The sequence below is a fragment of the Centruroides sculpturatus genome, unplaced genomic scaffold (assembly GCF_000671375.1).
Source record: "Centruroides sculpturatus isolate CEXI.00-Female unplaced genomic scaffold, Cexi_2.0 scaffold346, whole genome shotgun sequence".
Taxonomy (NCBI): Eukaryota; Metazoa; Arthropoda; class Arachnida; order Scorpiones; family Buthidae; genus Centruroides; species Centruroides sculpturatus.
The window spans coordinates 629,483-642,326 of NW_019384533.1; the positions used below are offsets into that span (position 1 = coordinate 629,483).

Consider the following 12,844-nt stretch of genomic DNA (forward strand, 5'->3'; position numbering starts at 1 on the left):
ACATTCATTTTTATATATATAGATTAACTTTAATATTTTGGATTTCTTACTTTGAATTCAAAGTTTCATCAGTATTACATTATAATTGGAAGCTCTTGTTTTTAATAAATTAGACAATTTATTTTTATTCATCCTCATTTATATGTTATATTTCTATCTCTTAACTTTTTTTTTTTTTTTTTTACTATTAAATATCACTACTACTTTCCCTCCTATGTGTGATTAGTTATCTAAAATTGTCCTACTTCAATTATTTTGGATGATTGATGCTCTAATATAAATTGTTAAAATTTGTTGTGATAAGAAAAAAAAATAATTTTTACTCATCATTAATATTTTGTAAAATATTGCTGATTTTATCAAACATTAATGATGATAAGTAAAATGATGTAATTTTCATTGAGTGAGATATGCATTTCTAAAGCAATTGCATTTGGATTTAAATTTTTCTTATAACAATCCATTAAATTTTAACACACTCAGATGCAAATGTACAAACATAGAATAACTTTGAAAATTACTTAGGTGAAAAAAACAAGATAAAAATTTTTAATAAGCATATATATTGAACAATGAGTCAGGAGAAGAAATGAAACCTATCAATTTAAGCAGAGTTGTAGCATCAGAAGTAATTTATTTTCTTGAATGTAAGTGAACTGAAACTCAAAAATTATTATAAATTAATCACTTAACTGTTAAAATCTAATGGATTATTCTAAGAAAAAATTGAATTCAAATGAGATTGCCATAGAAATAACATTTCACCAATAAAATCAGTTCTTGTAGAACTAGCAATGTACAAACATTAAAAATAATAACAAATCAATGATACATAAAATAATCAAAATAAAATAAACTTATTATATAATCATATCAACAAGTGAAGAATTTATATGTTGAAAGAACAAATATCTGACATTGGTGTACTAAAAAAAATGAAATGGATTATTATGGAAACATTATTAAAAAAACAGTTTTACAATAAGATTTAAAAATTTATAAGCTATCATTTTCAAAATTCAAAAAAGATGATCTACATTTCCTTTTTTGTTGGGATATCAGCTATGTTAATATTACCCGTTATACACCGTGGTTTTAGAAGACAGAACCATAGTATTGCACTGAAGAGGGACTTAATGTTTATATAAGTCCGAAATGCATATGTGGAAACAATAAAAGAAGTGTCTAACCTGAAAGCTGTAATGATAGTCTACCGAACTTAATGTCGGATTAAAGAGACATACATACAGTACATAGATTAAAAATTGAGGTCATTTTCAAACTTTCCTTTCAGCATAAAAAATGTTGATGAAGTTATACAGAAATTAAATAATAATAAAATGGATAGTCACCTCAGATTTATATCATTAGACATTGAAAATATGTATCCATTGATAACTCAACAAAGAATATTGAATACACTCAAAAATATAATTGTTTGAACTGGTTAATAGAACTAGTAATGGTGATATTGGAAAATAATTATTTTTAATTTAATGGGTGATTTTACACTCAGAATCAAGGAATACCTATGGGTTCCTGTATAGGCCTGCTGCTGGCTGAATTATGTATTATAGAAATAGACAATAAAATTTCTCAAATAAAAGGTATTATTCAAATGTACAAATATGTAGGTGATTATTTTATTATATATAATTCCATAATCACAGATTATCATACAATAGTTAGAAAAGCAAATAACATAGATTAAGAATTAACTTTTGATTTTGAAACAGAAATTGATTCTAGCTTACCTTTTTTGGATGTAGTATTAGTTAGAAAAAAATGACAAAATAATTTTAAAAAAATTTACTAAAAAAAGTCAGGTTGTAAAAGTTATTAATTTTAAATCAGAAATNACTACTTTCCCTCCTATGTGTGATTAGTTATCTAAAATTGTCCTACTTCAATTATTTTGGATAATTGATGCTCTAATATAAATTGTTAAAATTTGTTGTGATAAGAAAAAAAAATAATTTTTACTCATCATTAATATTTTGTAAAATATTGCTGATTTTATCAAACATTAATGATGATAAGTAAAATGATGTAATTTTCATTGAGTGAGATATGCATTTCTAAAGCAATTGCATTTGGATTTAAATTTTTCTTATAACAATCCATTAAATTTTAACACACTCAGATGCAAATGTACAAACATAGAATAACTTTGAAAATTACTTAGGTGAAAAAAACAAGATAAAAATTTTTAATAAGCATATATATTGAACAATGAGTCAGGAGAAGAAATGAAACCTATCAATTTAAGCAGAGTTGTAGCATCAGAAGTAATTTATTTTCTTGAATGTAAGTGAACTGAAACTCAAAAATTATTATAAATTAATCACTTAACTGTTAAAATCTAATGGATTATTCTAAGAAAAAATTGAATTCAAATGGGATTGCCATAGAAATAACATTTCACCAATAAAATCAGTTCTTGTAGAACTAGCAATGTACAAACATTAAAAATAATAACAAATCAATGATACATAAAATAATCAAAATAAAATAAACTTATTATATAATCATATCAACAAGTGAAGAATTTATATGTTGAAAGAACAAATATCTGACCTTTGATTTTGAAACAGAAATTGATTCTAGCTTACCTTTTTTGGATGTAGTATTAGTTAGAAAAAAATGACAAAATAATTTTAAAAAAATTTACTAAAAAAAGTCAGGTTGTAAAAGTTATTAATTTTAAATCAGAAATACCAATGTATATAAATAGCAATACATTTGAAATGTAAATATCACTGCTAAACCTGTAATTTCTGGTAAGATACAATACACCAGTGTTTCTCAACGGGGGTGATATCGTCCCCATGTGGGCGTTTTTTTATGTTGAGGGGGCGATTAGTAACAATTTATATTTTGGGGGCGAAAAACAGTTTTCTGGCGATCTAGTAAAACATTATATTAAGAATAATTAGATATTTTATTCGTTATATCGTACAATAATTAAACAAATAACATTATACTACTCAGTATTCTATTCAATGCAGTACGAATTTGGCGTTAGCCTTGGCCCTCGGCATTGGAATTTTGAAGTGAAGGGGCAATACTATGAACAGTTTTGTTGAAGGGGGCGATGATTCGTTAGAGGTTGAGAAACACTGCAATACACAAACAAGTGAACGTTTTCGATCTTAACCAAGATCTGCCTCAGGTTCTTGGATCACTTGAGTTCTAAATATGAAATGCTAAGATTTGAACATTTTGTCTGTAAACTCTTTGAGAGAATGGTAAACAAACGTCTGATGTTTCTTTTAGAGGAAAAGGATTACTTTTCATCACGTCAGAGCAGATTTCATAGGAACAGAAGTACCATGGACAATTTAGTAAACCTTTAAACATCTATACGCGAAACATTTGTTCAATGACAGCACTTAGTGTCTGTATTTTTCGATATAGAGAAGGCCTACAATTGCTGCTGGCGATATGGGATACTCCGTGATTTGCGCCAACTCAGATTGCGGCATAATTTGCCAATTTTTATAAAATACTTCCTACAGAATCGAAGATTTCAAGTTTGGATGGGCACCACTTCAGGCTTTTTATGCAAGAAGAAGGTGTCCCCCAAGGTTCTATTTCGAGTGTGACTCTGTTCCTAATCAAAATTAATAGGATAACTAACTGTCTCCCTCCCAATATGAAACATTCTCTGTATGTGGATGACTTTCGGATCTCCTGCCAGTCTAGTAACATGAATTTTATCGAGAGACAACTGCAAACCTCCCTAAATTGCATAGATGATTAGTCCAAGACCAATGGTTTTAGTTTTAACACAGAGAATAACTCATGCATTTATTTTTACCAAAGGTGCGGTTGCACCTGGATCCTGAAATTCACCTAAATGTGGTTAACCCTTTCGTCCCGAGTGGTACATATAGGTACCGCAGTATTTTAAAGTACCGGAAACCTAGAAAATGCATTACAAACAAATGAATATTGTACCAAACAGTGATTTTGCATTACAGCTAAGGAACTGGCAACTGTAGAGGGCATTTGAGTCGTTCGCTTAAGCGATATTACACGTGTATCGATGAAAGGTTACTTCCTATGAGTATCTTTATTCAAAAATTCATAGTTTTCACTGTCTATACTAGTAGAATTTTATATATTTTAGAAGATTTATATGTATAATCCTTCCCAATATTCAGATAAATAGATCTAACTTATAGTTTCGTTTTTATTTTGTTATTTTTTCACATGGTACACATATATACCAGCCGGATTTTTTAATGGTACTCATACGTACCAACAGGTCTTTTGATGAACACATTTTTATTTCAGTATCAAAATGAAAAGAACAATATTATCTCAGAAGACATTCGATTGTATGGATGACTATATTTGTGACATTTCTGTTTCGTTTTCCAATGAATATGCACTGACTGATGATGGGACAGAAAGTGAAAGTAAATAAATTGAATACAACTTTAGTCAAGATAATCTTGGAAAACTCTCTACATTTATAAACCGTCAAGTATATGTGGAGGATTCAGAAACTAGTTTCTCTAGTGATTGTGAACAACAAGATATTTCTAATCAGAGTTCTCTCAATCGCCTTATTCATTGGACAGTCCCAGATGACATATTTGAGCCTGCTAAAATCATCCCTCCAGAAAGAACTTGTAAACTGCTTGTGGACATTACAATGCAATCAAGTCCATTGGAAATATTTCGTAAAGTTTTCCCTCATTTTCTATATTTACATATAGTAAATCGTACTGATCAGCGTCTTCTGCAGCTAAGCAAATCTAAGAAAAAAAAGAAAAACAAAAAAGAACAAAAACAGTTTGTCAAAAATGTCAAATTCATTTGTGTAAAGACTGCTTCATGTTGTACCACACCAAATAATATATTTTTTTAGAAAATGCATTACTTACAATAAAGTGTTTCTGAAGCATATGTTGTAATTTCTTACCTGCTGGTATATATATGTACCAAGTAAATACCCTATTGGTACACACATGTACCATCCACCCTTGCTGACCCCATTAACTATATTTAATTTTTTTCACAAAAAATTTTCAATTTGACTTTAAAGTAACTCATCTTTATTGTATCTTTTATTTTGGATCAAAATTTATACTCAGGGACGAAAGGGTTAAAATCCCAATGGTTAACGAGGCTAAGTTTTTGGGTGTTTTGTTTGACTAAAAACTGACATTCTTGCCACATTTGCGCAATTTGAAGAGATGTTTAAAATCTCTGAACCTTTCAAAAGTACTATGCTGCTCATCCTGGGGAGCAGACAAATGTTCTATGCTCAGGATTTATAGGGCACTTGTCTACTTAAAGCTTGATTATGGATGCATTGTCTATGGCTCACTGCGAGAATCTACTCTTCAGATGCTGAATCCAATCCACCATCAAGCATTGCATTTGTGCACTGGTGCTTTTCAAACTTCTCCTGTTCAAAGCCTTTATGTGGATATGTGTATGCTTGTGAGCCTCCACTATCCTTCCAGAAAGAACAGTTGTCTCTCTTATTACATTAAACTGAAATCTCAGAATAAATCTTCAGTTGATTGTACAGTATTAGATACTCAGCTGAAAATATTATTTGCAGCCCACTCGACTAGTGTCCCTACATTTGACATAAGAATGGAAAATGTAAGTAGCACGATTAACCTGGACATAAGCAACATTACACAGGCCGAGGTTGATAGTATATCACCTTGGTCAACTCCTGTGATAGAAGTCAACCTTAGCTTAAAGCACTTTCCTAAGGAATCCTTTCCAGATTATGTCTATAGACAGCACTTCTGCAGAAATTCAACACGATGACAGGAATTTAATTCTTATATACACTAATGGTTCTAAATTGGATAACTATGTTGACTCAACCTTTTTCTGCCAGGAAGAAATCCTGGCAGAACAAATAGTACCAAATTCTTTCATCTCTACTGCAGAGCTGCAGGCTATTTACCTAGCCTTAAAGTATATAATCAGAAAAGGTCATTGTTGCTGTGTGATTTACACTGACTCAGTTAGTGCACTTCAGGCTTTGATCTCATGTGAACCTAGTTCTCACTCCATAGTAATTAAAATTCATAAACTGTTTTGCCATCTTTATGCGAGTAATTTTTCTCTAAAATTTTGTTGGGTCCCAGGCCATGTAGGTGTAAGAGGGAATGAACAAGCTGACACAGCTGCAAAGTCAGCAAGGCTTTCACAACATACAATGTGTATTGAAGGAGGTGACTTGAAGCTAGTCGTTAAAAAATGACTAGCAGAGATGGCAAAACGTGTGGATAACACAAGTCCACAATAAACTACATGAGATCAAATCTTTGGTAGAAAATTGGACATGTAACATAATGTATGAAAGGAGATCTGAGGTTATTTTTACCCATTTGAGAATTGGACATACTTGGCTGAATCATCAATACATTTTGAGGGGTGATGACCAGCCAGTATGTCAATATTGCAATTGTACTGTAAGTGTTAAACACATACTGTGCAACTATGTTGCTTTTGAGAGGATTCATAGACGGCATTTTGGAAATGTAAGTTTGGCAGAGATTCTGGGCCAGAGGCCAAACCTTGATAAGTTACTGAACTTTCTGAAAGTCGCAAATATTTATAAAGAGATTTAATTATTTATTTTTTATTTATATATACATCTTGTTGTTATATATATTTGTACTGTTATATGGTTACTGGTTTTTTGTTATTTTTTTATTTTACATTATACATTTAGTAGACTGCACAATTTTACCATTTCACATGGTGCAGCTTGGCCTATGTGGCCCTTGCACTCCAAAAAACTCAACCAACCAACCATTTTGCATTAGAAGTCTACCTTAGTCTAGAAGTTTGTATTGCATTTGAAATGTACGTACAAAAAATAATAAATAAGACAACACATACTCAAAGATACAACACTCACAAATGACACATGCAGAAAATGTTACATCAAGCCAGAAACTATACAACACATTACTTCTGGGTGCAAGCTCTTGGCACAAACAGATTATTTACACAGATGTAATCAAGTAGCAAATATAATACACCAAGAGCTTGCAAAGAAACACAACTTGGTAGACATTCACGAGCCATACTACAAGTATATTCCACAGACAGTATTGGAAAACAACATGCACAAAATGTACTACGACAGAGCCATAATCACAGATAAAACAATTTACCACAACAGACCAGACATACACTCATTGACAAACACAATAAAATCACATACATTATAGACATAGCCATTCCAAACCCTCGCAATATACAAAACACATTCACTGAAAAAATTAGCAAGTACACAAAACTCGCCCAGGAAATAAGGCATCTGTGGAGGATGGAAAGGGTGCTTATTGTACCTGTTGTTCTCTCCTGTACAGGTGTGATACCACATACACTACACAAAAGCCTGGGAACATTACACTTGAATAGAAATACATACATCACACTACAGAAGGCCACTATATTGAATACATGCCACATTGTTAGGAAATACCTGAATACAGACACTGATACACTTATTTAATTTTTGTTTTTGGTTGCTGTGCCTTGACTCCTGTCCAGCAACACAGCCACTAGTGTGAACCAAGTATAACCCACTAAACCCAACATAATAATAATAAACAAATAAAATATGTAAAATGAAAATATGAAAAAATCTTTTTGAAAATATAAAATAAATATTTAAAAGTTATAATATTGTAGTAACACCTGAACAAATAAATAATATTAAAACACATATAAATCATAATGAACAAAACATTTGGGTTACTAAAAATGTTGTTTATAAATTTTAATGCAGTTGCGAGCAAAATAATATATGTATAGAGGGGAAACAGGTAGAGAATTAGGAACAAGGTTTAAAGAGCATATCACAGCAATTAAAAATAATAATTACAGTAATAGCGAGGTTGCGGCTGAAGTTTTCACCTGTAAAATGTGAACGTCGAGCGCAACTTAAGTAAGCGGCGCTCGACGTTCACGTTTTACAGGTGAAAACTTCGGCCGCAACCTCTCTAATAACTCGGTTTTGGTTTTTGTCAATTTTTCACAAAAAATTTGTCTCAGTTTTTGTAGGTTGCCTTGGATTTTGTCGGCGTGCCCATATAACTTGCTGCTAATTTTGCAAAACCATGCATTTTCAGTTTGGTGTTGTTTCTCATTGTGTGAGCATTACCCTGCGTCTAGCCAAACAAAAGTCATATTCAAAATCTCAGCATGCAGTCATCAGCTCTGTTCAAAATTTCAGATGATTTCCAGTTGCTGCCTGCGTGCTTCCAGCAAACTGTAAGCATCTTTTTCAGTGCTTCATACACCGGTAAAAAAGATGGCATCCACCATGATGCTCGTAAGAGCTTTATTTTGTGTTGACAATTTTGAATTTAATTTAATTGTAGATGAATAAACCCTGAATAAATTAATATTTGGTTAGTACATTAATAGAATATTTTAATATTTAAGTATATTTAAGTAAGACATCATTTAGTTGTTAAAGCGTAATCTTAGGATTGATTTAATTATTTAAACTTCTCCTATGGAAATTTAAAAAATCTTCATTCCTGTTTCTCTTTTTGAAATATTCATTTTTCATTAAGCTGTTCTCATTAAATAAGCTCAAAAATAAATTTAACATAACATAAAGTCTACATTGTTTGCCATTTTTATTGTTTTTCTCTCCCGAAATTTGTGGCAGTCAGCATTTGTGTTCTCTAGAAAACGCCAGTAGTTGCGTCACTTCCGGCAGCACTGGATTAAATGCTGAGATTTTGAATACTCCCAATTCCTGCTTTCCTTTCAGCTCCATCGTGCGAAATACCATGTTAAATGTTCATTTATTCTTTATATTAGTCTTTTTTATTCATTTTATATTAATTTCTTATTGTTTTTAGTATTAAACACTATATTTATTCTCTATAAAATGTGTTTTTGGTATTCATTTTGGAGTGTCGAGAACAATTTAATTGGATTTACATTGATTCATATGGAAATAATTGCCTTGGTTTTCATCAGTTTTGGATTTCGGTGATTGTTTTTGGACAGATTATTGACAAAAACCGAGGTATCACTGTATATGTCAACTTTAGCCCGCCACTGCAATAGCCAAGGTTGTGAAATTCAAAAAAATACATTAGAAATAATTAAAAAGGAGTCTAATACATTTAAAAGGAAAATTCTTGAACAATTTCAAATAAGAAAATTAAATTCAGAAATAAAAATTAATGATGATATGCAATTACACCCTACTTGGTATTAATTTTTAGCCAGCGGGGGATCTACAATTTTTAAATATCTGGTAAAAGTGAGATTGAAGTTCTTCAATTTTACGTTTTATTTATACTTTAAATGTGTGCTTATTTTATGTCTTGTTAATTTTAATAATGTATTTGAAGATTTGAAAGTCAAATCTTCAAATACATTGGATTGAAGGATTGAAAATATTAGTTCTTATTCAAGTAAGCAGGTACTGGAGTTTTATTTCAGAAGGTACTTTGAAGAATTTGATATTCAAGGAAGTAATTGTTCTGAATATTTAGTTTGATATTATTCCAATGTAAGAATTTCAATTCTATATCATTCCAAAGTATTTAATGGACAGTTCTAAGTCAAAGATGGTTCTAAGTCAAAGACCATCTTTGACTTTTGTTTAGTAAGAAATGTTGGATTTCTGAAATAAATAGTGGTTTGATTTATTTATTTGTAAAGATGGGTCAAGTTTTGTGAATTTTTTATAACTATAAAAGACTTGCTTATTGCTTCTAACTATTGATAAATGAAGTAGTAATGAATTTGAATAAATATAATGCCTAATTTCTCCTCATAATTTTTATGTTATAGTGTATTATTAGATTTTTTTTAATGATCTGAAATATTTTTTATTTTTTCTCTTTAGAGTCTTGATTATGATAAATGTGAGAATTCAATATTTATTGAAGAAGAAAAAGAAAATGGATACTGGGTAAATAGAAATTTATTTTTATATTAAAATTTATTTTATAATTAAAAATTTGGCTACTGTTTCATTTTCTAAGACTAATCACTATATAATGTTTGTGACATTCAAAGTTAGCAAATAACTTTGGATAACTTCTTCCAATCTAATAAAAATAAATGTTCATATAACATCCAATGGTTACCTAAGATCTTTTAAGACTTACATTTGTTATATTCTTACAGCATACATGTGCATTTTAGCTGGAAATTGCCTTATCTTGTTGTAACATGTTTTTAGTTGATTAATTATGCAAAAGTTTATTTCAAATTTTCAAATAGTTTTGAAATAAAGGGAGTAAGAAATGAGGCTTTGGAAATCAGAATTATCCATTATTACAAAGATCTAGCTAACTAAGATGAATGTAAAATCTTGTCACGTTGCAGAAGTGACAAAGTCAACTACGAGGGGTGTTCAAAAAGTATCGGACCTTTGGTCAGCAAAAATACATTTATTGATTTTGAGGTACAAAACCCTAATCCCCTTCAAAGTAGTCTCCTTGGTAATGTATACACTTCTCCCAGCACTCCTGCCATTGCTGGAAACACTGCTGGAATGCATCTTTTGGAATGGCCATCAGCCGGTCTGTTGCATTCCACATGATGTCTTCTCTTGACTCAAATTGGGTTCCTTTTAGTGGCATTTTTAGCTTGGAAAATAGCCAAAAGTCACACTAAGCCATGTTGGAAGAGTATGGAGCATGACGAACCACAGGGATGTTGTGTTTTGGCGAAGGTCTGATACTTTTTGAACACACCTCGTATTTACCATCTTCTTAGAAGGTATGAAGAATATGGAAGTATCAAATATATGAAGATGCCTAGTTATTCATTGTTGAAAAAAGTCAAAGAAGTCGTATCAGTTATTCCTCAAGTATTTAACTGTAACCAAAACATGTCAGAATGTTGTGCTGCTAATCTGAATCAGATGTGCAGGATGGGCGGGTGCATTATCATGATATACCTGCCAAATTTTAGTTGACCACAGATCCGGTCATTTGCGTCGCACAGCATCACAAAGACAACGAAGGATCTCCTGGTAGTACTCCTTTGTGATGGTTTGGCCTTGTGGTGCATTCTTATGATGTACCACCTGATGGGAGTCGAAAAAAACTGTCAACGTGACCTTGACATTGCTGCGGACCTGCCATGCTTTTTTGGCCTCGGTGATGTCCGACTGCATCTTGGTTTCTGGGTCGTACCCATAAACCCACTACTTATCACCTGTAATTATGGTGTTCAGGAATTGGGATTACTGCTTGCATTGTCCAGCGATTTCCAGATGCCTTTGCTTCTGCTCCACTGTTAGCAGTTGCAGTACGAATTTCGCGGACACTCTCTTCATACCCAAATCCTGAATGTACCAATCCAATGCTTACTCCTGTCTCGTTCACAAGTTCTCTGACTGTGATATGACAGTCCACCATTACCAAAGTCCACACTTGCTCAATGACAGTCTCATTTCGGCTTGTTGAGGGTCTGCCTGAACATGGTTTGCTGGCCACTGATGTGCGGCCATCTTTGAAACGGTTGTACCATTCCTTTATCCATGTGTTGCTCATGACATCGTCCCCAAAAGCCTGTTGAATCTTGCAAATGGTTTCCACTTGGGTATCGCCAAGTTTTTGACAAAATTTGATGCAATATCGCTGCTCACATTGTTCAATCATTTTCCAACTTACTGGAATCCAGTGAGTGCTCACTACACATCCTTACTCATAGGCTGATTGCCAGCGACTGACGCTTCCTGTGGGCAGGAAAAAATTCAGGACTACACATGACTGTCTCCTCCACATCTCCACCGAAGGAGGCCTCCTGCATGTCATTGGTTTATGTGGGAAAAATAAAGGTCCGATACTTTTTGAACACACCTCATATTTACCATCTTCTTAGAAGGTATGAAGAATATGGAAGTATCAAATATATGAAGATGCCCAGTTATTCATTGTTGAAAAAAGTCAAAGAAGTCATATCAGTTAGTCTTCAAATATTTAACTGTAACCAAAACATGTCAGAATGTTGTGCTGTTAATCTGATTGGCATTCCATACCAAACATTATATTGGTTAAGGGGTTAAGGCAAACAAGTTAAGAATAAAATCTGCAGTAATAAGTGTAGTATCTCATTGCAATGAAGATCAGAAACAACAAGCTGCCACAAGATCATTGAAAATTGAGTATCATTACATTCTGGAAAAATCATTGTGCTTGCTGACAAAAGCTACATGCCTGCTGACCCAAGTGACATAAGCAGCAAAAATCACTCCCACCACACTAATAAAACTGATGCATCAGACAAAAACAGGTTCAAAGGAAAGAAGAAATTTTTCAAGAAATACTTGATGCTGTGAGCCATTGACAAAACAAGAAGTGTCAAAATCCTACATATCAGCATTATGGCCTCTGATACCCACTTAAATGAGTGCATTAAGGAAAGATCACCTTCATTAGTAATCAAGAAGTTTCATTCAGGCCTGATATAGTGATATCACACCAAACATTAGCCAAGTAACTTACGAAGCCAAAATGTTGATTCTGTAGAAAAGCAGAAAAATTTTTCTAATATAACTCAAGTATGACCTATCAAAAACTTTTAGGCATATTGCAAGGTAGTATACTCTAGATCAGTGATGGGCAAACTTTTTAAAGAGCGGGCCAAAGGAAAAGAAGAAAACTTTAGGCGGGCCAATATAATTGTAACCTAGCGCTGCATCTGAAAATCCAGGTGGCGCTATAAAAACATGTGCAGGCCGTCCGCCATATTTCTTTTTCTCTCTTTCGGCTACGCTACGCACGACGAGTGGATGTTCTGTACCGAAGCATGCTTGTAACCGATCGAGCTTTTACTCAATAAGTGTAAAACAAAATTTTGTACA

The 12,844-nt window shown here is 32.3% G+C and overlaps 1 protein-coding gene across 1 annotated transcript in view; it reads left to right on the forward strand.

The window, feature by feature from the left end:
• Nucleotides 1-12,844, forward strand: part of LOC111623103 (H(+)/Cl(-) exchange transporter 7-like) — a 42,260-nt gene that overhangs the window by 8,269 nt on the left and 21,147 nt on the right. The window contains exon 3 of the mRNA XM_023365584.1: nt 9,872-9,937. Coding sequence (XP_023221352.1) covers nt 9,872-9,937 — 66 coding nt within the window. The remainder of the gene's footprint in view (nt 1-9,871; nt 9,938-12,844) is intronic.